This window comes from Clavelina lepadiformis, chromosome 4 (genome assembly GCF_947623445.1).
Source record: "Clavelina lepadiformis chromosome 4, kaClaLepa1.1, whole genome shotgun sequence".
Classification (NCBI taxonomy): Eukaryota; Metazoa; Chordata; class Ascidiacea; order Aplousobranchia; family Clavelinidae; genus Clavelina; species Clavelina lepadiformis.
In genome coordinates, this window is record NC_135243.1 from 15500465 (window position 1) to 15527769 (window position 27305).

The 27305-nt window shown below is 34.4% G+C and overlaps 1 protein-coding gene across 1 annotated transcript; it reads left to right on the forward strand.

The window, feature by feature from the left end:
- The first annotated feature begins 311 nt into the window (after nt 1-311).
- Nucleotides 312-26543, forward strand: LOC143451554 (centromere/kinetochore protein zw10 homolog). The gene is made up of 18 exons (XM_076952193.1): nt 312-453; nt 5382-5516; nt 5715-5894; nt 7200-7353; nt 10152-10283; nt 12570-12697; nt 12897-12996; nt 13755-13876; nt 14046-14121; nt 14608-14723; nt 19353-19501; nt 20205-20288; nt 20408-20479; nt 20741-20910; nt 22236-22366; nt 22804-22971; nt 24947-25122; nt 25580-26543. Exons 1-18 carry the CDS (start codon nt 343-345, stop codon nt 25701-25703), a joined length of 2328 nt encoding a protein of 775 aa, XP_076808308.1. The 5' UTR covers nt 312-342; the 3' UTR covers nt 25704-26543.
- Nucleotides 26544-27305: the final 762 nt, after the last annotated feature.

A 27305-nucleotide genomic window follows, 5' to 3' on the forward strand; every position in this document is an offset into this window, starting at 1 on the left:
ACTTCAAAATGGATTATTTTTGCGTAAGCGTCCATGGACGATTTTAGGCTTAGGGTTAAATACCTAGGCCTAGCAGATATGAGGAAAGCGTCCAGATGCATTGATATTGGCAAAATGTCCATGGATGATTCATTGAGCGTTCATGGAAGGTTTTGGGATAGGCTGAAATAGTGGAGATGAGGAAAGTTGATGATGGTTTTGTTTTTTTAAAAAAAAAGCAGTTTAAAGTACCAGTATTTCTCTTTCATGAAACAAGATAATCAAGCAGACGGAAATGAAATCAGTATTTGTGCATGTGTTGCAGATAATTTTTGAATTGTTATTTGTAAGTTGTGAATAAAAATGAGTGTCATGTCTTTAGTGACAGAGGCCTTAGTAAGTGCCGGTTCTCTTGCAAAAGATGATTGGTCTACAAAAATTGATAGGCTATCGGGTCGAGCATATGATATAAAGGCAAGTAAACTAAACTTTTATGCTTGTGTTTATGAACTATTTTTAACTGTTTGGAGAATATCTCACTTATCAGTAACCCATACATGCAGCTCTCAATTTTGTTATGCTAATGTTTATAAACACACTCTTACATAGCCTAGTTCACAGTGAGTTTAATGTAAGTTATGCATATTTACTATTTTTTACTATTAGAAAAGTAACGTGGAGATATTTTGATAGCGGGTTAACATTGTAATACTTTAATGGTACCATTAGTACCAGTATAGTAACATAAAAACAAGTTTAATAAAAATGTAAGTTATTATAACGCATCTTTAATGAAATTGAAAAGTATGTTATAGTTGGAAAATAATACATTTTGTATTGAGTTAAATTGTGTTTATACATATTTTGTTTATTTTTTGAAGAGAAAACTCTGGTAACGACATTTTGTTTTTAACCATATAAATCATAAATGTTATAGTTCTATATCTAGATTTCTAAATCTTGTTATAGAAATATTGTTTTAGAATTCTTGTAGTAGTCCATCCCAATATAACAAGATCTCAAAGTGAAGTGCAAGTCCAAAAATAGGTTGGCCTTAAACCAAAGAATAGTTGTTAGTAAATATACTGGTGAAAGAATTTGTACTAATATGTAGTGGTTTAGCAATTATTGCCATAAATAAGTGGCAAAAATGCAAATTCATTGCTTAATTATGACAAGGATGGCGGTTCTTATTAGATCAATGTAAAAGAAACAATAAGGATGATTATTTGGATCGGGTATGAATATACTTTTTTTGACAGACAAGTAAAGAGAAATATGTATAATTATTGCATACTTAAGTGTATAATTTGAGGAAAATTTTGCGTTAAATAAGTCTATGCCAGATTTTCGTTAGTGTATTTGCACAAAGTGTACGGGAAAATATAAATGCTAACCAATACAGTTCAGTCTAGGCTGTTGCTATACCCTAGTCTGGTATCGGTAACTGCGGTAAGAATGCTTTACCAGCTTACGTATTGTCATCTGTGATATTCCCATGCTTAAAATAAACAATCCCTGATACTAATCTAGTACCTATGGAGACGTATTTCATCCAAAACGGGTTAGCTAGCCTGCCACTATTACCATACCTTATACAACTTACCCAGTCATCAGTCATATTTTTTACATTTTGACGTTATAATGGTTGCCATCTTGTCATAAAAGGAGGTTAAATTTGCGATACAATTTTGGAAAAAACTGTTTAACCACTACAAATTATTAAAAACATTTTTATCCGTATGTTTGCTGATAAATACTCTTTGGTTTAAGGCCACCTTGTTTTTCGACTTGTCCCTCAGGAATTGGATGTGTCAGTTCTAAAGTGGAATCTAAATTAAAGGTCTTGAAAAACGTTCCATTTTTTATTGTGTTTGTATTTTTTGTCTAACGTCTATTGAAACAGATTTAACACTAGAACAGCCGATGATGTAGTCTTTTTGACCATTTGGAATTTGAAGTTGCGATATACAGTATGTTTTTACGGAAATTGCGTGTGTGCGAAATTTCTTTAAGTTTTCCTAAGTAATAAGCAGGAATGCTCATTGCTCATGCTGAGTATCAAGCCGAAGACTGCTTTCAGAAATATTTTAGAGGGTGGTTTACCTCCTATCGCCGTAAACAGTCATTATGACCTCTATACAAAACCTGCTGCAAACATCCTACAAATAGGTATATATATAAGAATATAGGTTTGGTTTCTCTTTTTGGTAGGTAGAAATTTGTGATACTCAAAGCCTTTCCTGATATGGATAGAATAAAGATTAATCAAACAAACATGCAATGTTATTCTCTCATTTACTAAATTCTTGAAAATGAAAGTAGAGTAGTGTAGTTATTAAGCTTTTTATTATGTAAAGCAGGGGTGGGCAAGTTTTTTAGATCAGGGGCCAAAAAAATATTTGAACTTATACAAACGGGCCGTCCGAGTGCATGAAATGGACAAGACAACTACAGTTTATTAACAAAATTATTTACAATAATAAGCTTGTTAAAGATGAACTGATAAACAAAACTTGCACGAAAATTATTTACATTTATTTGCAGTCTGAACAAGGTCCTTAAGCTACATTTTTTGCCAAAGTAACAAAATTTGGAGTTAGTTTGGTTGTGGCGATTGTCAGAAGAGATTTTAGATGAGCATCAGTCAATTGAGATCTGTGCTTCGATTTGTTGAAATTCATCGAGCTGAAAGTCTGTTCACAAATATACGAGGAGCCAAACAGTACCAACATACTCTGTGCCACCTTTCGCATTTTCGGAAATCTGGCATTACATAATGAAGTGTAGAAGTCATTCAGCTTCAAGGCTTCGAATTTCTCTTTTAAAAGGTAATCATTTTGAAGATCGATTAACTCTAGTTGTAACTCCTTCGGTGCTGTCACAGCAACTTTAGACAAGGGAGATGAGACGATTTGAAACGATTTTTCGAGTTTTTTGAAATCAAGAAATCTGCGGCAGAATTCATGATGCAGATCATCTAGTAATTTGCTGTGTTTATTCGCATGTTTACGGGCCTCTTTCATCGTCAATAGAGTGGGAAAATGGTCAAAAGAATTGTTAAACATTTGCTCTGAAAATAAATTCAATTTACATTTGAAAGCTTTTACATTTGTATACATTTCATGAGCGAAAGATTTTTCCCTTGAAGTTTCGTATTTAACTCATTCATGTGCGTTAGTATGTCCACAGCAAACGCAAAATCACAAAGCCAATTTTCGTCTTCTAGCTCAGGAAAATCATCAACTTTATCGATTGCCTTCAAAAATAAGCTAATGGCCTCCTTAAGTTCCCATACGCGTTTACATGCTTTCCCTAAACTTAACCAGCGTACGTGAGAATGGTAAAGTAAGTCCTGGTGATCAGCATCAATTTCCTCAAGAAACTTTATAAACTGTCGGTGGTGAAGTCCTCTCCCTTTTATGAAGTTGATCAGTTTTACCACTGGCTTCACTACATGATTAAGCTGCAATACAGACTTACAGAGTACCTGATCCTGATGGATGATGCAGTGCAAAAAAGTTATATCCATCTCAGGGTTTTCCTCTTTCACCTTATCTCGAAGCCTTTTTAGAAGCCCAACGTTTTTTTCCGTCAGGTTTGGCGATCCATCCGTGGTGACATTCACAAGTTTGTTCAAAGGTAGTTTTAGCCGGTCAATCACACCAGACACTTTGATAAAAAGGTCCTCTCCTCGTGTTTTTCCCTTTAGCGATTCCATCGCCAAAAGTTCTTCTGTTATCTCAAAACTGTCATTAATCCCTCTGATAAAAATCAGAAGCTGAGCGGTGTCCTTTACATCGTTACTTTCGTCCAACGCCAGCGAATAAAATACAAATGAATCTGCTTTTCCTTTCAACTCGCTGGCTAAGTGCTCATCAATTTGTTCTACTCGGCGAGTTACTGTTCTGCATGATAAACTAATTTGCTCATATTTACTTTTTGTATCTGGACTCAAGAAACCTGCTGTCTCTACCATGCACTGCTTGATAAACTCTCCATCGGAAAATGGTTTGCTTGCTTTTGCTATTTTAAAAGCCAGTAAAAAGCTTGCCTGGGTGATTGAGTGATGAATGGCACTTTGCTGAAAAAGAGTATTTTCTTGAATCCGAAAATTGTTTGTTAATCTCTGCGCAGCAGCTTCTCGTTGTTGAGTTGACTGGCTGCTAAGGTAGTTAGGGTGGTTGGTGTTAAAATGGCGGCGAATGTTGTATTCTTTTAATACAGCAACACTTTTTTGGCATATCAGGCATACCACGGTTGATCCGACCTCAGTAACAAAATATTTGGTTGTCCACTCTTTTTTGAACGCTCTGCACTTGCTATCGATTTTTCGTTTCTTTGAAGCACTCATTTCGATAAAAACTATTTAATGATAATTTAGCTAGCTAGTAACCACAAAACCTTATTTAGCATTTGACACTGAAACTGCTACCTACACGTAAGAATCACTTGTTAAAGTTTGACATTCACAAAGCCTCAAAAAAGAGCTGTTCTATACAAATCTAAAAAAGCTTACTAAAAAAGCTGTTCTATACAAATCTGTAAGTATTTGCAACCTTGCTAGCCTAGCCTGCAGCTTGTTCTATGTAGTACAGATTAACATCAATTGTGTGATTGAAAAGTCGGAAACAAATTTTCAAAAATTGTTTTATTGTGACGGAACAATGAACCAAATTAACAATGCTTAATTGTGACATAAGAATAAATCCTACAGAATAAAACTTCAATAAGATAGATAGCTTGTGTGTGCATTAGAACAATAAGATAGATTCTGCAAGCAAAAAATCATAAAATGAGCACTCGTTTCCGTCAAAATCATACGGGCCGGATTAAATAACCCAACGGGCCGGATTTAGCCTGCGGGCCGTAGTTTGCCCACCTCTGATTTAGAGTGTACAAAGCTTGACTATAAATTTAAAGACTGGTGTCCGTTTGGAGTAACAAAGGTTATCTTAAGAGTAACAGAGTCAATTTAATCCTTTCATGATATACTCGTGCAATCAGTGTAAACAAACAAGTCAAGTAAATGTTTATCACAAGTTTTTCACTGGAAAGGAAGGGGAAAATGGCACAATTTTCTATTTAAGGCAAGGCAAAAAATAAATTTTGTCAGTCCTTGACTTCTAGTTATTTATTTTTTCCTACTTTGTGAGTTATGACTTGCTATATAGGAAAAACAGCACTTCAGGTATACACTAATGTGAGCTTTGAGTGGTGTTGCTTTTGTTTCAACAACTGTTACATAGGCTATCTTGAAAATTAATTTCCACTTTTTTGTTTCCGAGTTTGCAATTTTTTGCCATGTGTTTATACTTTCCGAACACAATTTTCTAAATTTATGTTCATGTGTTATTATTTCAAATTTTATTGTTGTCTACCACTGCAATATTTTGTTTTAGCATGAATTAAATGACTTCATTCAGCAATGCTATGGAGACTTTGTACCTCTATTAACCACTACAGATAACATACATGTGAAGCTGTGTCAACTTCAAGCAGATGTTGAAAGTCTTCAATCATCTTTTGACAACGTGGTAATAATTAGTAATACTAGATTGTAACTTACTAGAAATATGGTGAAATCAAAACTTCGACTTTACATGAAGGAATTAATTGTATATGCTTTGTATCACAATCTGTAACGTTTTTAGGGCATAGGTATGTGTATTTGTTGACCACAATAGCATTTAATAAATTGAGGTGAAATGGTTGTTTTGAATTTTCAATGGTAGGTGAAAAGTCAAATTAGAGATTCAACAAAAGAATTTGAAAAATTGTCCGTGGAACATTTAAAAACATCAAAGTTGACAGATGCTCTAGAAAAACTGTATTTGATCCACACTTCTTTGGAAGGTTACGAAAAAAACTTCAAAACTAAACAATTTTTTGAAGCATCAACATGGTTAAAAGAGGTTTGTTTTGATAGCTACATAATTTACAAACAGGACCTGTTACTTTTTAATGGCTATTTGTGTTTTACCAAATTCCTGTTACCCTGTAGCAGAGATAGTCTTCGCCTGCTGGTGGCTACTTACAACCAAAGAAATGTGGCCGACTCACAACTCAAAAGCTGTAAGCAGCCGTGTGTTTATGAAATGATCTGTGGAAGTAAATTCTTGTTTGTGGTACCAATTAAGAGTTGTAGTGACAAGCTGGTGCTACAACCCTTTAATTTCAACCCTTATGGGTGCTTGATTTGGGGAAAGTGATTCAGGGGCAGTTATAATAATTGAGCCAAAAGTCATGAAAATGTTTTTTGATATTAACTCAAAGACAAGTCAAAGATTATACAATAGCACGGACGCCTTAGCAAACAACAGTGCCGCATGATTGAAAGGATCCAATCGTTACAGAAATCATGGTTTAAACTATCAGTAGAAGTTAAAATTAAACTCTTATCACTTAAAACAGGGGGAGGGGGACAAACTTTTTTCACGGAGGGCCATGCACTAAAATGTAAACTAGTGGCCAATTCACACTAAGTGTGTGAAATTTGCTTCTTTACCTACCCTACACGCCAAAAACGCTTGAATCAAAGTTGATTCAAGTATCCTCTTACTTAAGATTAGAGTCAATTGAAAGTGAAAGAGTAAAAAATTAGTCATATATTTGTTCATTTGACTCAAATCTGGAATCAAAATTTTTTTAGCGTGTACAGTACAACATAATGAATATCTTAATAATATTTAATCTCAAATACTATCAATAAAATATGTTAAACATCACCTAAACTTTAAAATCGTCACATTACAACGTTTTATCCCAAGTGATTTTATTTTTGAAAATGGGCCAACGAAAATAATAACTTGATAAGCGACTTTATGGCGTTGTTAGCTTGTTACTGGGAGCACTGATGCTGAGTCTTTGACTGTAGTATGACTGTCAGGTCGGGAGTGAGTTTTGTTGACCAAATGCGAACACTCAGACATTCTGGTTCTCAGTTTGTTTTTGTGAAGATTTTAAAGTGAGATTGTTAAACCAAATTTTGTCTTTTCCAAACTTCGGAACAAGTCAGGAAGAGTTGACTAAACCCAGTGACTTTAAGAATGGTGTCAAAATTTATTTTCAATTAGAACATAAAATGAATGCATGTCACAGGTTGTAAGTTTTCAAGTGCTTTTACTGCAGTATTATTTGAAAAAAATAAATGTAATTGAAATGTTGTTTATCAACTAATGATTTAATTACGTATTCAACTTTTTTTTGTGATGTTGCAGATAGGCAATACTCTGAGTTCATTGGAAGGTGATGATTTGGTGGATACAAGCATATACAATGCATTGAGAACAAAATTCAGTTGGTGTCAACAGAATTTACAATACACACTTGATGAAATATGGAGGGACTCTATTGTTTGGACCTTGCCTTTAGGTACATTGGCACATTTTCCTTCAAGTTATTTACAGTTGGTACAAGATAAGACCTCGTTTAAGTCTATTTGTCATTGGATTTGTCCAATTTACTTATCCACTTGAACCATTAAGCTTACAGCATCGTAATTCCAATGTTTTTGGCAAACAAGTTACAATTAAAACATTTGCATAAATATGTATTTATCATTTAAGTGTTTCAGTTATGTTGTAAATATAACATTAAAGCAATAAGATCTGTCACAAAAGCCATAGTATACCTTGTGATTGCTATTTATATTTATTATCATCACAAGATTCAGATACATTTTTTTTGCATTTGCTTATGAATGAGTTTGTTGCTTCATATTCTGTTCACGAAGAAAATAAAAATAATTATGTTGTCACACCCTTCACACACATTTTCACATAAGATATAACAAATAAAAAAAACGATAAATAAGCCTGTAAATTGATTGCAGTACAACTTACCCCAATTGAGATAATGACCATTGATGGAAAGGATAGAAAGATTTGCATTGTCTGTTGGTGTAATATCCTACTTTATAACCAGGGTTGCCATACCGTCCTTATTTTGAAGGTCGGTGTCTTAGAAAATATTTTTGTCCTTTTTTCTAAGAAATGTCCTTATTTTCACTTGCGTCCTTATTTTCGTCTTATTTTTAGGGCAAAGGTTCGTATTTTGGGCATTTTGACACCTTTAGTATAACCATTTTGTACCAAAGAGATGCAAAAATTGAGAACATGCAAATAGTATCTCGTTTTTTTCATTTTTGGAACATTGATTGCCTTCTCCTATTGTGCACTGTTTAAGGTGGTATTCTTCTTTTGTTTCCTGTTCGTCCTTATTTTTGAGTCCAGACCGATGGCAACCCTGTTTATAACTAAGTGATATTATGTGACTGGTTTTTTTGAAATGTGCCTTTATATTGGATGGGAAATAACAAATTTCTAAGGAGGATATTCACCCCTTTTTGCAAGATTTTGTACCAAAAATATGACTTAACTGAGGAATTTTTGGTGTTCGTAAATAAGTCTGGTTTTGGACAACAAGTTCCATCAATTTGTAACGTATCGAAGAGGTTTGATTCGCGTGAAGCCACCGTTGAATCTTGAGTAACTCCAATAAATCTGATTCTTTAAGGGTCCTGCTTGGCCCAGCTTCACATGAGGCTACAATACTAAAGTGGTGCGATAGAGCAATGATGTGACTCCAATCAAACCGTCGTTTATTTGACAATGCAAGAGTGTTTGTTATGCAGAAACTTGGATTCTTTTATAGAATCCGCGAGTGCAAAAAACGTGAACACCGCAAACACGATACTGATTACAGCTGTAATGTAATTGGTAAAACAACAAACGTGGCACTGCATGCCACAAACTCAACTATCCCCGCTAATGTCTAATGCAGCCTACTATAACATTTTAGTTGTTGTCAGTAATAACAGTATTTACTGTACAACAATGCATATTTACTATTACACAAAACATCTTTGCCTTTCTAATACTACAAAACAATCTGAATATTTTCTACATATATTGAGACTCAACACATAATTGTAACTTCTTTACAAATTCTCAGGCTTATTTCAAATAGTAAAATTTATTATAATTTGGCTGACAGGACCTACATGCGAATAGTGTCAACATGACATCTCTTGTGAGGTTGATTAACACCAGATAAAAGTCTTCGTTGTTGATATGCTTGAAGCATGTATTGGTAGCCACTTAATTTGAAGTTTCTACAAAATGCAGTTTCTTGTTGTTAAGTTAGTAATGTTTTATTCATTATAACAATTATTATGCTGTTGGGTGGACAACCTTGTTGTGTCCAACTAAGCTATGCACAAAAGGAATCACAGCTCTGGTTGTAACCAAGATAAACTAAGTTATTGTGCCTATCTTGATCACGTTGCTAAGATTGAATTTTAGAATTTTGGCAATCTTCTTTTAATGTGTGGTAGTTTAATGAATTAAAATTAAATATCTAATGCATGCATGTATTTAAATGCATTTTGTGCGATTTAATACAGTGTTTTGCACAATAAGTTCTCATGTAGGGTTTCTCAAATTGGCAGGCTTGTCCATGGGACATTTTTTTCTGTCCCATCCCATCCCATCCCATAGCAATTCATGCCTGTCCCATCCCATCCCATGCCATCCCATCAAAATACAATTCAATAAATGTTATTAAATTTATGGAAATTTAAGTCTAATGTCTATTAGAATTGACTACATGTACAAAGAGAGATACAAAACGGCAAAATTTATTGACTTTGTTAACTTTAAAGTTCAGAAAAGTTGTCTATCTATGACAATTTATTATCATTGGTACTCATATTCCGAGTCACTGTGCTCATTTAGCAAATTTTCAATGCCATGGGAATTGCAATTCGTGCTATCCCATCCCATCCCCTCCCATGGGACATTTCCCATGGGATTCCCGTGGGAATCCCATTCCCATGGACAAGCCTGCAAATTGGAGTTACAGATCATGGATCACCTGAAGATTTTGGGGGGCGAACAGAATTCAACTAGTTTAAGTGAAATATATTCATTAGTCAATGATTTGGGTTATATATAAACTACTGCATTGAAAGTGAAAAGGTTACACTTTTTTAGGAAATCCCCAAGAAACAAAAGACAACGTTAAAGTACTGTTTTAAATCTTGTTTTTGACTTCTGCAAAATTTTACCAACACAAAGGGTAACATAAAATCAATATTATCTCGAGAGAGTGAGTTTTAAGTGAATGAAGTTTGAAAAGCCCTCATTGTTATTCAAATTTGTATAATCCAGATGATGACACGGAAGGCACAGGAACCCATCTGTCAATTAATTTTGTAAATGCCTCAGATGGAGTTTCTGGACAGGATGTTGTTCACAGTCTAATGACGTGTCAAACTTTGTCTTACAAGCTGCAAAAATTTGGTTTGTGGAAGCTTTTTTAATTTATATTACGTACTTATAAATAACTTATATATATTGGATTTGAAATATTTTCTTGTAGTTATAAAAATGTTAATTCAGAAATCTTAATCTACAATCTGTGCTTTGGAAAGCAGAAATTTCTATCCAAACTTTGGATTATTCCTTATTAAACCAGCACATGAATCTTTATACAACGAAGTATTTCTATGACTTCACAAAAAGTGTTTTTTTAAATATCATTAAAGTTTACTTGACCCTGCATGCTCAAAGAATTTCAATTTCTATGTTCACAGCTCTTGATTCTAGTGTACCATCACAATTTGCTGAGGTCACAGAGAGCTCCAAGGAAATTTAACTTTAAAAACAGAATGTTTTGTATTATTTTTATTGCTTGTATTACAGTGGAAGCTCTTTAAATAAACTTCATTAATTAACTCATGGCTTGAGATAACGTAAGGTATCTTTGTTGTTCCAGCCAAATGCTTGCAAATAACGTAATGTTAAGTAGGAGATCATTAACTTCACGTTCTTATGTTTTAAAAGTGTTTTGTTGGCCCAAAGCATGAGCAGCACTTGATAACCCCAAAATCGTTCAAAAAATGACTTATCATTGAAATTGTCCACAGATTCCCATATCAAAATTAATGATCTCTCATGTAAAATCTGTCTTTGAGCTGTCTTTTTAACCCTTAAACTGTAATTACTGTTCTGTAACACAAACAGTAATTACGGGCCTCTCAGGCCCAATACTAAAATAATATGAAAAAGTAAGTCAATAGTTTCTCAATTCATTACATCGGCTGTATTCGTTTTGAGAAAATGATTTTAGGCCAAAGTTGCCTATAATGCACGGATGTAGCAATAGGAATGTGAATGAATGAGTGTTTGACAAACACAACTCTAACCACAGACACTCCAAACATCTCGCAAACCCGGTTAGCAGTAGCGACACCTAACTATGCACACATATGATATATTTTGGTTGTTATGACATATTTTTGTTGTGCACCTAAAAAAGAACTCATCTTATTGAGATTCACTGTACAAATGCAATGTAACTTGCATTGATTATAATTCTAAAGTTTACTTTAAACTAGAACCGGGCCTCCGAGGCCCTAAATTGCAATTTGAGGTGTGCTTTTGTTTTTAGCCAACAAAATTTTTTTTGGACTCATTAATCCTTACACTTCGGTTTTAAGTTTTGCAAACGACACTATTTAAGGCATTTCTGGAGCAACAGCTCTTAAAACCAAAAAATAAAAAAAATAAAAGAATTTTCTTTCTCACCGGGCCTCCCAGGCCCTCAATTACTGTTTAAGGGTTAAAAGCATGCTGTAGTTGGACCTATTGTCTCGTCATTCTTATATTATGACAGTAAAATCTACTACTGGGTAGAAACTGCATGTCATAATGCATTATGTATAAATGTGTTTTGTAAACACAACATTACATGCAAGTCATCATTTGATGCAGTTTGTTTTTTTACTTAAAATCTCAGTATAAGTTTGTTGCGTCACATTGTGGTAGAATTTAACTATCACAAAAAAGATTTGTTTAAAGATATACATTTAATCTTTGAAATAATATTTATTGCATATACTGTACATGCATAGATTTACAGCCCAACTGAGTCTATCAGCGGCTCCATCACAAACTGGTAATCAAAAAGCAATTTTAGCCTGTTTATAATCTTCCTTTGAAGTACTTGATGCGAAATAAGCAAAGGTATTTTTTCCCATTGACTGCGAACACTGACTTATACTTTTAAATGTAAAGAATTGATACTGGAATTGCATTTTTTATTGGTACAGTATTGCTATTGGAAAACATTTTGGATTTGAACTATCACTTCTTCTCTCACATACCGCCATTGTGATGGTTAGGATAAGATTCAGTAACCAGTTGCACCGCAACGGCTACATTAACTTTGCTCCACACGATGAATTGGCGCATTAGTGGCTGACATTTGTGTGATTTTGCAAAGAGAAATTGTCGCACTAGATGTTTAAGGTGTTGGTGTTTAATTGACACAGTAGTGTTAACAAGATGTCAAGGCTAAAAGATTGATTTCTAAAATGCATTTCTTATTGACCAATATTGTCTTCATGAATATATCCTTCCATTTTCAGTTATTTCAAACTTGAGATAAATTAGTGTAACTTAATAAATCACTTCAACTTAAGCTAGTGAGCTTCCACTGTATTGTGTTACACTTAGAATACTGAAGTTATATTTTAATTAGTTTTTATTACTCAAATAATAATATTTTACGTAATTTTGTCACAGCTAAAAATGTTCTGCAATACTTGTTTGAACCTGTTGTGGTTTCAAGTTTTTCCCCTGTGATTAAATGTGAAGGAGCTAAAGCTGTCATAAAATTAGAAAAGAAAATTTGCCTGACCGATTCAACTCAGGTTGGTAGCATTGTTATTCTTACAACATAAATGATTAGCATTTTTAATGTTCTAGGCATTCAGAGATATGTGGGAAAAAATGTATTGCTATTTTATAATAAAACCATCAAAAATCATTGGTTGTATTTCCTTATGAACTAACCTGGCTACTAACCCTACATTTATGAACAATTTTTTAAATAGCTAATCTTTCTAACAGGAATTTCACCCAGATATTGTATTTGGGAAAGTTTTAATGTGCCTAGAGTTTTTGTACAATCATTTGCTCAATTTGAAGTTGAGTCCTGGTACGGATAAAGGTAACATAAATTTGTTTTCATCGAGTGTTTAATTATTTTTAAACTTCGCTTATTATAAGCCAGGGGTGTCCAAACCTTTGGGTTTTTACATTTACAATGACCAGGTCAAAGTGATCAACAAATAAGGAAGGTCTTATATCAATTGCTAAATGTAGACTATTAATTATTTAGGTAAGTTACTTGTAAAATATTTAATGGTTTTGCTTCAAAAAATGTTCAAGGCACAATGAAACATCTTCCTTGTATGTAAAGCAAAACAAAACTGATAGTAGGTAAATGTCTTAGTAATTTGTTATTGGCATGCAATTGATTCCATGTACCTTTGAAGACCGATGTACAATCGAAGTATTGGGCAAATTTAATGCACTGATTTTTTTCCCTTCTACGTTACATAACCAACCAACAATATGAATGCGATTTCAAACAAACACGTCTTATTTAGTTTTAACCATTATGATCCATTGTTAAATTGAACTTAAAGGCTAGCAGTTGTAATAATCTTGAATACACAAAAAGTTTGGGAATCACTGATCTGATCTATGGTATATATATAATACTTTCTACAGTATTTATATTATGTACAATAAATCCAAATGGAAAATTATTATGTAGATGTAAAGAATGTTAGGGTTGCAATACTTTTGCTTAATAGGATCCACCCCCGTTCATTTAGTTACTGGCCTATTTTTTCAATTTTCTTGTGGTTGTGGTGACAACTTTTCAGGCAATGGCTAAATAACCCAAATTAATTTTTGCAGATGAAGTTTTAATGAGTTTATTTCGCAAATATGTTTGTGAGGACACCATAAAACTATTGATTGATCATTGTCTCAGAAAATCGATACCAAATACCAAAGAAGAGTTGAATAATTATGATAAGGTATCTTTTTACTTATCTGCAACTATGGTATCTTCAACTAACATTTCACTAACTTTCATCCATGAAAAATGTTGTATAAACTTTTAGACATAGCGTTAAATTCTTTCTTCTTCTAGTGGTATCAATATAGTAAACGCTAACCTTACGTAGTGTGTTGTGCTACATACAGGTTGCTGCAGTTGTTAAACAATTTGAAAGCTCACTGCAAAGCATGCATTTTATACCAGAAGAAGTCACCCAATTTGGTAAGACCTCTTGCTCATGTTGTTCCAGTCTGCATACCACAAAAGCAAAATGTTTGCATTGACCCCCATGCACTCTTCTTATTCACTATGAAGTTTAATAAGTATTAAAGCCACTATTTTGACATCTTGCCAAAATAATATCAAATTTACATATTTCCTGCCTCTAAATGATTAAATATAATGCTTACGTTTCATTACTTGAACTTACTCATAGTATTATTAGTTTATGCAATGTGAAATGTTTTATTTTAAACTTACCAAGTTATTGTGACATACACGTTCTCATTCTGCTCTTGTGTTGATCTGTTGCAATAACGGGATACGTTTTAAGACAACTGATAATTATTCAGTATTGATACCTAAAACTTTATGCCGAAATTTTTGGCTAGACTTGCAACTGGTTTCAGTGTTTTGACTTGCGCCATTATTGATACTATCAGCAGTATGTGAAATGTTTATCTGATAGGAAGCAGTTTTTTGTTTTAGGTGGACTGATAGACTTCATATCTGACATTCACGTGCATTTTGGCAATCAGCGCTGTGCAGCTGTACTTAGAAAAGCACGTAAACTAATGAAAATGGACATACATGAAACAGTGGAGGTGAATAGGGCTTTCTGTGCTTACCTAAAAATTACGATTTACTCAAACAAATTTCCCTTTTGTCCTTACAAATTATAATGTAGCAGCTATGGTAGAGTAGCGGAGCTTGGCAGTGCTTTTGAAAAGGCAGCGTTCCTACTCATCAACAAAAATTTTTTGTCTTTTCGGCACATTTTCAATAAACAAATGCATTTGCATGTAGTAATGCAGAACGTTTTTACAAAAAAGGTTAAGATTTCAAGTTGCAGCGCAAGCAGGTTACTAGCTGGCGCTGTAGAGAATTGTCCTACAACCAGGACATTTTATCGGAATTATTTTTTATGGGAATTTATTTATCATATTGGGATTTTTAAGTTTATTATTTTTCATAGCCTATGTCGTAATATCAGTAGCCTACAATACTGGCTTAAATCTATTTTATCTTAGGCTGTTGTCGTTGTTTCTTGTTACCATTTGAAAAGAAAATGTTCATTTTGCTTTTCGGTGACACTATTTCATTCTACCGACACAGTGCTCTACAATCTAGCCCAGTGATTTTCAACCTGGGGTAATCGCCCACCAACTGGGCTATTTGACATCACAAAGGTGAATTTTATGCAATTGAATTTAGGAGATTGATTATTCACTGTGTCAAATTTTGTTCCTAGCCACTAAGTGTCATTTCCTGTGAAAACTTGCGTAATTTTTTTTTTGAACTTTGCTTTTGTGAATGCGAAAAGGATTTTTTCAAAATTCAGATTTAGTGTGAAAACGTGTTATCTAACATATAAAATTTGATGTTATTAATGTACTTAATTTTTTTTTGCTATTAGAGAGGTTAACGTTTTGTATCCTAGTTTGCTCTTTTTGCTCTTTGAAAGAAACAAATTTGGACAAAGTTTCAGCATATATATGGAGTTGACAATTTAACAGTCTGAAACAACGCTATTGTACACTGAGCAAGCAGTAAAAGAATCAATTAAAAATGTATGGTTTTTCTAGATTTCCGACAATACTGTAAGTTACTTTTACAGTTCAGCCCCCTTATATAGCCACCCATCATGTGTCACGGGATTATTTCTACACCCTTGTTTTATTATGTAGTACTGCACATTGATACGTTTTACTTGTATAGTTAGATGTATATTCCACGATGTGTTTTTAGATTTATGTTAAGATGTATTTCACCCGTATTGTTGTGGCCATAATGTGTGACTGCGTTTATATTTAGTATTAGTAATTCATCGGTATTTCACTTGTGATTCTTTGTGACTTTTATTGTTAGTAAGTTTTCTACACACGTATACGTTTTACGCCCCACAACTCCCCCCGGGGTATATTACGCTGCCCGCAATTTCCATTCTCACACCGGAATGATAATTAATTGCTTACGCTGTGGTTTTTTGGAGAAGAGTTAATTCAGTCTACCTTCGTTTTTAATACAAGAAAGACGTTTGTTTTTATTAAAGGAAGACTCATAAAAGATAGGAGGGCAGAAACCGGCTAAGTGACTAGCCGTTAAAACGGGAGGCCTCCTGGCCCAAGAAAAACTTGGTTACACATGCACTCATTATTTTGTCCTTGGCAACGTTGTTCAAAATCCGATATGTCCTGGTGGAAATGTTCGCCTTGTTCCTCTGAGTAAGCATCAAGCATATGAACTTGGAGGGACATTCTGCAGCCCATTTCTCCATAGCTTTTCACAAATTTGGTAACCAGCTCCACATAATTTTCAGCTTTGTGATTGCCCAAAAATTGATGAACCACTGCATCAAAGTTGTTCCAAGCTGCCCTCTCTTTCGTTGTTAATTTTTTCTAGAAATTTGTTGCCCTCCAGGATCTTTCTTATTTGTTGGCCAATAAAAACATGAGCTTTTATTTTTGCTTCAGAAATCTTAGGAAATAAGTTTTGTAGGTGTTTGAATGCATCTTAATTCTTGTCTAATGCTTTAACAAATTGTTTGATAAGACCCAATTTTATGTGCAACGGTGTCATCAATATTTAGCTAGGGTCATTTAAAGGGTCCCACTTAACCTTGCTTTTCCCAACAGAAAAGTTGGTTCGTTTTTTGCCATATTCGTGTATAGTAGTGTGCAGTGGTATCCCTACTATCCCAAAGGCATAGATAACATGGAAATTTGGTAAATTCACCCTGAAGACCCATTAAGAATGCCACCATTTTGAAATCTCCAATTACTTGCCGGTTGAATTGGTCATATTTAAAAAATATCATTTTGACAGCAGAGTTTTGACATTTGCGTAGTTTTCTCTAAGATGTACTGAGTGGGCTAAAGGGATAGGGGGATATATGTTTCTATTACACTGGTCTGCATGAAAATTTTATTCTGTATGATGCCAACGTTTTCTAGCTAATTTTGGTGCGCTGATTTCAAAAATGCCATCCGTTTTTGCCTGTCACATCAGGTTTTAAAGTTACGGTCGAAAAACCGCATAATTTTTCGCTTTTACGTTTAACTACCCACTTTTTTGTCAAAAGGATATAATTTATCAAGATAAATTTTGTTATCACAACGAGCTACGTATGTGCATCAAAGCTACGTATGTGGTACCAGAAAAAACTCAAGAGCCTTCCCTTTGGCGTCCCTACGGTATGTAGGGAGCAAAAAAACCATCGCAATGACTGTTATTTTTGTATGGTGTATTAAGGGGTTTAACAGAAGAAACAAATCCAATATCAAGTACCCTAATTTAAAGTCAGCATTGAGGCCTGTACCACATTGTGATGAAATTCCTGTGCCGAATCCTCTAACAGAGATGCAAAGCTCCTCAGAATCTGAAAGAAGTGCAGGTGATGGAGAGCACAATCAGGAAGGAATAAACGATGACTCTCCAAAGCTGTTTTCACAAACTCAGCTGAATGATCTCACAAGAGAGTTATATCTTTCAAAAGAATATGCACAACTTCTAGCATCAAGATTAAAGGAAAAGATTCTTCTAGAAAAGGGTACAAGTTTTGTTTGGTACCGCCACAGAAAGAAAAAATACTCTGGCTTATTGGAAGAATGTTCAGGGTTTAGTTGAAACATTTGGGATATTATATTCAGCAGAAGATTGGAGACTGTTCATAGATTCTTGGAAGACGAGCATGAAAGCTGTGTTGCTGTACAATGGGCCATCTGTGCCATCTACCTGTTGCACATTCTACTGAGATGTCAGAAACGTATGAAAACAGTAGTTCTGTTGCAAATGATAAAGTACCAAGAGCATAACTGGTTGATATGTGCTGATTTAAAAGTTGTAGTTCTCATACTATACTACACTAAATTTCCCTGTTTTCTTTATCTCTGGGACAGTAGGGCAGATACTTCCCACTTTACTCGGAAATTGTGGCCAGCAAGAGATGAGTTTCTGCCTGGATCTAAGAATGTGAAGGCACATCCTCTTGTTGCTCCAGCAAAAGTTTTTTTACCGCCCTTGCACATTAAGTTTGAGTGCATGAAAAACTTTGTGAAAGGTATGGACAAATACGGAGAAGGATTTGGGTACCTGAAACAAAAGTTTTCGTCTTTATCCGAACCTAACCTGCAAGCAGGTATTTTCACTGGACCTCAAATCAGAGAACTGTTGAAGGATGAAGATTTCGAAAAAAAAGTCTATAACGGAATTGCAAGCCTGGAAGGGGTTAAAAGCTGTTATCCAGCAGTTCCATGGAAATAACGGAGCCTCCAATTACAAACAGCTTATTACAGATATGCTCGATGCCTTACAAAAACTTGGGGGTAGGATGAGCGTCAAAATGCACTTTTCACCCTCCCACCTAGACTACTTTCCAGATAACTGTGGGAAGTTTAGTGAGTAACAAGGTGAACGTTTTCACCAAGAGATACTGGTGATAGAGGAATGCTATCAGAGTAAGTGGAATGTCAGCATGATTGCTGACTACTGCTGGTGTCTTAAAAGAGAAGACTCTACTATATATGTGAGAAAATCAGGTAGACGTGCATTTTCAATAAAATAGATACCGAGGTAGTGAACCGCTGTGCTTTCAATAATAATCATTTTACTGGATTATATCGTTATTGCTGTCATATTTCAAAAATCTTTATTGTGTTATCATAAGAAGACAAAGATGTGTAACAATTCTGTGCAAACTGTGAATTTTTTCGAGTCAAGCTTGTTGTACACCTTACATTATTTGCGATTGTTCACCAAAAACGCTATATCACGTGTAACAGTTATCTCAAAAACCTGGTGTGCTAGAATAAAACGGACCACAGATTCGGAATCAGCGCCCCAAAATTAGCTATATTTGCATGTTTTTAGTGAAAAAAAAATTTTGAAGTTGAAAAATGCAGGCCAGTGTTATCAAGCAATACGACTTTAAGACTCCTGCTTGAGCTATCTTAAGTCTGGACGTCAGGAACTCAGCATTCGGTTTTGTTAGACCAAGATCTCGAATCAAGTCATTGATATCTTTCTGCTTGGGGAAATGCATCAAATGCATCAATTTATTAACTTTAATTTGGATGTGCATTACTTACTTGTTTTGATATACAAACCAATTGTATGGATTGTAGTACTTTATATTGCATCCACTTGCAAATATGTATTTCCATATTACATGTAAAAATTTGTTTCTATATATATATATAATCTCTTAATGTGCTGCATAATTCTGGAAAATTTAGATAACATCTGATGCCGAGTACAATGATGAGACCACCAATTTGCTTCAAAGTTCAAAGCTATATAAACCAAGTGAACTTGTGGTTCAAGCTGTTACAAAGATACTCAATTCTGAGATGTCTCTTTCCGAAAACACCATGCGCTTACCAAGGTATTGTTTAGGTGGACATTTTTCAGTTTGACTATAACTTACAGACACAGTTATTTTTAAATTTAGCATTTACTTCTATTTTGTTTAACGTTTTATAATTTAATCTTCAAAATAGTTTTCAATTTGTGGAGTATCTGCGGTGATTTGAATCTAAGTAAAGTTATTAAGTCAATCCAAGGATAACAGGTATTCAGTGCAGGAAGAGGGCAACTTAACAAATTGTGAGGGATAGTACAGTAATACTTCAATAGCTTGTACGACCTAAACCCAAAAAAGTTGAAAGTCGATTGTAATTGCTGATTTAATATACACATAGTTTTTAAAACTCAAAACAACCTCCAAGATTGAACTGCACTAGGATTGCAACCATAACTACCGGAATGTGAAAGAAACAATATACTTTTATACTTAGTCTAATATTTTATTTTTTACAAAGCATGCGTACCAACTAACTTTTTATGTTTAAAAAAAATTTTATGAGGTACTGTAGGAAACTAAGCAAACTGAGTGCTTTAAACTATTTTAAAAATCATACATCTAAGTACAACCAATTAGCATGCGGTATTTGCAGTACTGTACATATAATCGTTTAAAAAGGATAATTTTATGACATCACTACCAAAGCTTTGTTCTTATTCAAATATGTAAAATAATGAATGGATAATTAATTTGGCAATGCATTTTAAAAAGTATCTGGACTTAGATTTCGTGTTAGTAAAGCTGCAAAGGAGCTTATTGAACTTGCATATCAAACTCTTCATGAAGCAACGACATCAAGCCCAGAAAGGCAAGTGCTGTTTTTCCTAATTTCTGCTCTTTTCACAGTTATCCAAAAATTTAAATTTAAGCTAGATCTATGTCAATTATTGTCTTTTGCTTTAAATTTTTTTATTTGCTTAATTTTAGTGCCATGCGAATGGTGATCACTACACAGGATGTCTTTGAGTTGTATGCTGCAGTCGTACCCATGTACCACAGGTACAAAGACTTGAGATCAGAGTTTGTTAAATGTTTCTGTTATACAACATATACATTTCTTAAGTTTTGAGTAGTTTAAAGGTTAAATAACTGGCATCACAATTAAGAATACAATTAGCTGGTCTTGCTAAATTTTCTAATGTAGCTAAAATTAAGTTAAAAAGGCATAGAGGTGTAATGTGTCACAGCATATGTTTTGGTTTGCATATGATTAAAAACACTACAGCAAAGCTCCAATAAAACTTATCTGATCTTTTTTAGAGAATCGTTATTAAATCTTCCTCAAGTTGCAGCATTGCATCATAATGATTGCTGGTATATATCTCACCATCTTCTAACACTTGGTCATCAGTTTTCTAAGCTCTTACCAGGAAAGTCGGGAGGTGTGGAACTTTCTTTTGCTCATCAAGTTCCAATGCTCCGCCATTTAGGTGTGCATTATATATTTTGCTTCAAGCATAATTATTGCAATAATCTTTTTTTTTTAATTTTTTTTTTGGTCTGTATATTGAAAACATATTAATTTCATTCTTTGTCTATTTGAGGCCTTTGAATTTTAATCCTATATTAGTTCCAGTTTTTTCTCAGCTTCAGTGATTGCATATTTAAGTGTGAAAGGACAATTCAGGCTGTTGTTGGCAATATGTGTATTGTGTAAGTGTGTTTTAGATCTAAAATCTCATTTTGACTATGTCCCCTGCAGTAAAAACAAAATTAAAATACTGTGCCCAACCTTTTAAAAAGCCTGAAGCAGAGGTTCTCAATCTTTTTTAAAGTGACCCAATTATTTTTTGTTTTGGATGCTTGCGGCCCAACTTTTTGCTTTTTCATATCACAAATTAATGGATTGTAATTAACCGCGATTCCTCAAACACTCAGTAAATGTAATTTAGTCCTTAGCACTAAATCACATGAAATTATAGAGTACATGACGACGACGACACCATAATGCTTTGCAAATCAAACATTGAATGCTTAAAGCTTTGTACGTTATAACAACATGTTTATCCTACCAGCTTGCTGAAACAAAATCTTTTTTGAATGCACGATTCTTCAAGACACAGCCCTTCGTTTTTTGCTGTTTCAACATAAAACGTAATATGACACAGCAAATGCTTCGTAATGGTTATGCATTTGCTGGTTGATGACTAAAAAACGTGTATGTGACGTTTCAAGCACTCTACATCAAAAACAAAATCAAGTAGTTATCGGTAGGTCGAAACAAAAAGATTAAACAGCCCCACGAATAATGCACTGTGACCCAGCTTTGGGTCGTTAGCCATAGGTTGAGAACCCATGTCTTTTTTAACTATGAAACTGCCAGTTTGTCGACGAGCTGAGTTAAACTACCCTTATAGTTTCCCTTATGTTTCTCAAAATTTTAATACAGCAATAAATGATTAATTATATCATTAGCCAAAACCGCAGCTTTATATTTCTGATCTTCTGGTGCTATTGTTAGTTTTTGAATATGTACTGAAGCACATAAACAAAATCTGTCTTGTAAATTAGCATTGGGAGAAAGTTTGTGTTGATATAAACTGTATGTTTAGTATTGATTAGTATTACATATTTCTATTTAGTGCACTAGCTTTACCTACTTGTAAAACATTTTTAGCATTCATCATAATTCGTTGGTTTTGGTCAAGATAAAAAATTGACCTGATTTATTTTTTATACTTTGTTAATGGTAAATACCTTTATACAGTATAAAACATGGTCTCTATATGCTCTATATGCTTTCTATTTATTTCAGGTAGTGAATGTTTCCTAGCACAGATGAGGAAGCAAAGAGATCTATTGCTGGAATGCCTTGCACCCTTGAAAAAGTTTCAATCTACTCCTAATGTAGACAAGTACATGATTGCGGAACGCCCAGTCAAACAGGTAAAAACTATTAAGTAGGACTTTTTGTTGTATAATAATTGATCAACCATCTCCAGTATACCGTCTATAACGCAACTGGCGTAACTGGGAAGAGTGCATGATATTGTTTTGTTATTTTTTATTTTTTGATAGCTTTTGGCAGTCAAGAAGGTGTGCGATTCAAGTTTAGTGACATATAGACATATATGGCTTCCTGGGAATCACACCCAAGAGATATTTATATTTATTCACACTAGGAAAGCTCTTTAATTTGATAACCAATAATAACACAATTCACTCTTGAAAATTACAATTAGAGCTAAACTATTAAAAAAGGGTTACCACACTACAAATCATGCTTGCATCATGGCTGCCAACAATCATGATTCAGCAAATAAATGGTGTTGTGTATTATCATTTAAATTGATGGATTCATTTTTATTGTTTATAACTTGCAGGTTATGCATCAATTGCATCATCTTCGCAAAGTTTGGTCAGATATTTTGCCAGACAACGTTCTTCAGACCTCCATTGCTACTTTAGTCAATTCTGCCATTTCAGAGGTAGTAAGTTGCATATGTACAATGGAGGATATTTCATCAGAAGATTCTATACAACTGAAAACGGTTTGTTTATTTGAGACTTCATGGAGTGATTTTATCTAATTCTTGACAAGCTTGGCAGTACGAAAACCCCAGCTGTGGCCATACGTTAGCATAAGTTTATGTCATCCAGTTAAGCTTTGTATTTTAAAGAAACTAAAATGTGTATGAGTTGCATATAAAACTTCAAATTTTGTTGGTATTTCTTTTACATTTTCTTATTTGTGATATGTTTATCAATAGCATAAAGATAACAATTAGCAGCTTTTGATTCTTCTCACGGTCCGTGGTAATTCATCCTCGTTCAGTTTGCAGTCAGTGTACATTTGACTATAAACCTAATGTAGTTTTCATGGAAGGCTTTAAAGCAATATTGTGTCTATTCTGAACTGCAAAGTGACTGTTGCATGAAAATTAAATCATTTACGACTGCGTTTTTAAAGATGTATGCAAAGTTACTAGCTCTTGCATTTACACTGTGTCATAGAAAAAAAATCTTACTTTCGAAGTTGATTCTACAGTTTTTTGTTGACCTAACGTAAGTCTTATAGGATACCGTATATACCGGCATTTCAGCCATTTTTTTGACAAAACTATTGGGTCAAAAAACTAGGGAGGAGAATTATACGCCTACCAAAAATCTGGATAAAAAATTTATGCCTCATCGGCCGAATTCCATTTGTGCAATAAACAGACCCCACGTGATCATATTTAAACAACAAAATTAAGGAATTTTAAGTCTGTTTATTTGTTGAAAATCGTTAGCGTACGGTACCGGTAATTAAGATGCTTTTTGGCGGTCATTCAACTTTCGTTAATAACTTTTTTAACGTCGATGCATTCAAAGCCTAATTTTATGTTAGGGTTTATTGTGAATACTGATCGAAAGTGATTGCAACTGCACCATTTGACACCAATATCTTTATTCTTTATACGAAAAGAATAAGATTAATGTTACGGTTTATTGATACTTTACAGTTACACTGTCTCACACAGTTGATTTGTCGATAAAATGTTTCAAAACGATCGCTTTGATTAAACAATGCTTCGGCGGGAATGCGGTTAAGAAGCGTACGGGTTTCAAAAATTGGTCGATTTCCTTGTTTATTTCTTTATGTAGTGAAATTATTAAAAATGCAATTACTCAAAAATCGCTCCATGGGAATCCCGGAAATTTTGTGTTTAAATAAGCCTAATACTATCTCATACTGGAATATGGCAAAAATCACATATCTCTATATCCGGTTGCATAAGCCCTAAGTCAAAAGTGGATTTCGGAACTAAAATCACACTTTATCCACTTTTCATGCCAATTTCTCTCAAGTTTTTCACGCAACCTGGAACCTTTAAACACGCCAACTGCTAGGGAAATTCTCAGGCTAGCAAACAGCACCAACCATGTTGCTTTCTGATTGGTCTAAAGTCTAAACAGTTTTTTAAGCCCTAAGTAAGAGTCTAACAGAATCAGAGAAATCTTAGTTTTCAACCCATACGTCTACTTCAATTTTTCACCAGACTAAGCGTCTCAGCTGCTCGTGTTGGCAACAAAGCGCTGCATGGTCAATTCCCGAAAGTAATTTTAAGGAAAACGACGATTACAATGCAATGTATAGCGGTAATGGAAGACTGACATGTACAAAACCTATCAGACTAAAGGGATAACACTGTGCTTGAAGACTTACAACTGTGTTAAAAAGTCAGACGAAATAAGACCTGTTGCAGTGATTCGTTATTTGACACACGGTTATCCAGTTCGCGTTAATCATCTTAATAATAATACTATGTGTGCCAGCACAATTTTAATTAACTTGCGAATGCGGCCCACAGCCTACATCTGATTGGCTGGTAGTGGATTCACCTGCAAAAGCTCAGTAGTCTTTATCGATCGCAAACTTTTTGTTATGTTGCTAGCACGATTAAGCACTTGATTGATGTTAAAAAAGCTGTTTCTTTGTTATTACTATTCTATTAACTAACTTGTTTAATTATTGCCCTTCAGATATGCTGTGTTTTGGAAGATCAGATTCCTTCGCTATTTCCTGCTTTGGATTCTGATGACAGCACGGATGTGTTTGGTAAAAGAGATTTGACGTGGCAACGAAATGTGCGCAAGTGGCAGCGGTTGGCAGAACTAATTTTTGTTTTGGATGCAAGCTTAATTGATATTGTTGACAGGTATTTACTTTTGTTTGCTGAGAATACCGTTAAAACATCCTTCTTGCTGAATACACTATTGAGCGCAACAGCAATATATTTTTTAACATAGCAAAGGTTTGGTAAGTTATAAAGTCGACTAATGCGACCTTTTCCGAACTTATTTTGTCTTACTGTGTGCACTATTTTCAAATCGAAAAATGTGCCGACACTAAATTGATTAAACTAAAAAGAAAAGCACTAAAACTATTAACTCGTATTTTTTATTGTCATTCGGAGTAAGCTGAATCTATACTTTGTATTAAATCCACACAATTTTTGTAGCTATACTGATTTCCATCAACACTTACTCGAAAAGCGAAAGCTTACTTCTATCTGGAATCCGCTCTAATCGGCTACCCTGAGCTCATATGGAAGCCTTTACTTTTTCATGTAATGTTACTCTGTGTAATCTGAGTTTGCTTTTATTGATTTTTAGATGGGCTCACAGCAAAGGTCCACTTGCATCGTCATTCACTGCTGTAGAAGTAAAAGGCCTTATTCGAGCGCTCTTCCAGAATACAGAACGAAGAGCTAACGCAATCTCGAAAATTCGTTACTGAAAGGAAAATAATTCCTCCGTGCAATCGGTTTCCACGCTTCTGCACTACCATCTATTTAAGTAGTTGTTTCTGTGAAAGATGGACAGAAAAAATTATCTGTTATGCTGTTTCCAACCAATCGGACACCGTCACTGAATTAGATCTTCAGGCCGGCTTCCTATAGGAAGGAATATTGATCTGAGTTTCCCATGGCAGCGATGAATTCAGGTGGTGGAACACGTCACTGTGGCATATGGGGAACTGTAAAGATCCGCCTGAATAAACGTTGTTTGGAAATAAAATATGCTACAGTTGTTTTTCATTTGTGGTACCAGAGTACAAAGCCAATTTGCTTCCATAGTCTAATTGTCATGTTGCCATTGTACAGCAAGAGGTTTTTTTTCATACATAGTACGCTTAAATGCAAATTTGAGATAACTCAAATTAATTAAGTTATCAAGTAAAAGTATTTCTAGCATATGAGTATGAAAAACGCATGCTATGGCAAAATTAGTCCAAAAATTCGCTTGTAACGTATACAAACCATAGTAATATTGCCTTCCATATGAATAAATTCAGAAGTGCGACAGGTGCAGCGGTGTTAAAGTATCAAACCAGTGCTAAGTCGCATATTTTGGCGAGTTATATAACACAAACTTCACATATCTTGAAATAATTTAGCCGATCTTTTTAAGTTCGAGCTTTTAATGCAGGCTATCTTATGTTGGTTGAGGGAGCGCGTTGTTTCCAATTTTGTTGTGTTCGTTATCGCCAATCACGCCCATACTTTCAATTTCGTTTGTTGGGCCTTTTGTGTAAATAATTATTGTTTATGGTATTAAGTGGATGCCTAATTTTGCACGTATTTGGTCTTGGTATGTGCATACTCCAGTCACGAGTAGGAAACTGACAAAGTGCCGGAGTACATGGAATATTTTTGAAGAGTTTTCTTGGGTTCCAATTTTGTTTTGGGTCTGGAAATGTCTATTTCGTTTCGTTTTTCAGTGATTTGGGTAACTAGATTTATGTTTCGTACGGTACCGCTTTTATACGCATTACTTTTGCCGAAACTTAACCACTGCTGTATAAGTTTCCTGCCCTAATTTATCATCATCCAATATCAAACAAACGCTTTCGAACAAAAGAATTAAGAAATCTGTCATGAGATAGAAACTATTATTAATTATTATTTGAAGGGAATGATCCTCGCTACGCCCAGCGTATTGCCAAACGGTGGCAGCACGAGGCACCCAAAGAATTTATAGAGAGACCGAGAAGTGTCGATGAAAATGCCATAACAAAAAAAAACAGAAGGAGTTTATGAACCTAGACACGATACAAGGTATAATGCATTGACATGGTCGAAATAACGTACGTACGGTGAAAAGTAAGAGGCCATACAGACAACAGGTAAATTTCAAGAACAAGGATTCCAGCACGTTAATGAATATGCCGAAGAAATGATCCAAATGGTTATGGCGATTTTAATAATAAATTGTAGCAATTTATGAATTTTGCTAATTAGTTAGGAATGTGTGTTATCTCTTGGCTTGGGAAAAGTTGTACTGTTCACTTTTGGTGATAGCTAGCACTTGTAACACATAAAGCAATCGATCGTGGTTT

What these genes read in the sequence shown, in the direction of transcription:
- LOC143451554 (XM_076952193.1), top strand. Translation starts at nt 343, where the DNA reads ATGAGTGTCATGTCTTTAGTGACAGAGGCCTTAGTAAGTGCCGGTTCT. An exon ending in TGTTTGGACCTTGCCTTTAG is followed by an intron (nt 7,354 to 10,151) that starts GTACATTGGCAC and finishes TGTATAATCCAG; the next exon opens with ATGATGACACGGAAGGCACA. An exon ending in ACATACATGAAACAGTGGAG is followed by an intron (nt 14,724 to 19,352) that starts GTGAATAGGGCT and finishes TGGAAAATTTAG; the next exon opens with ATAACATCTGATGCCGAGTA.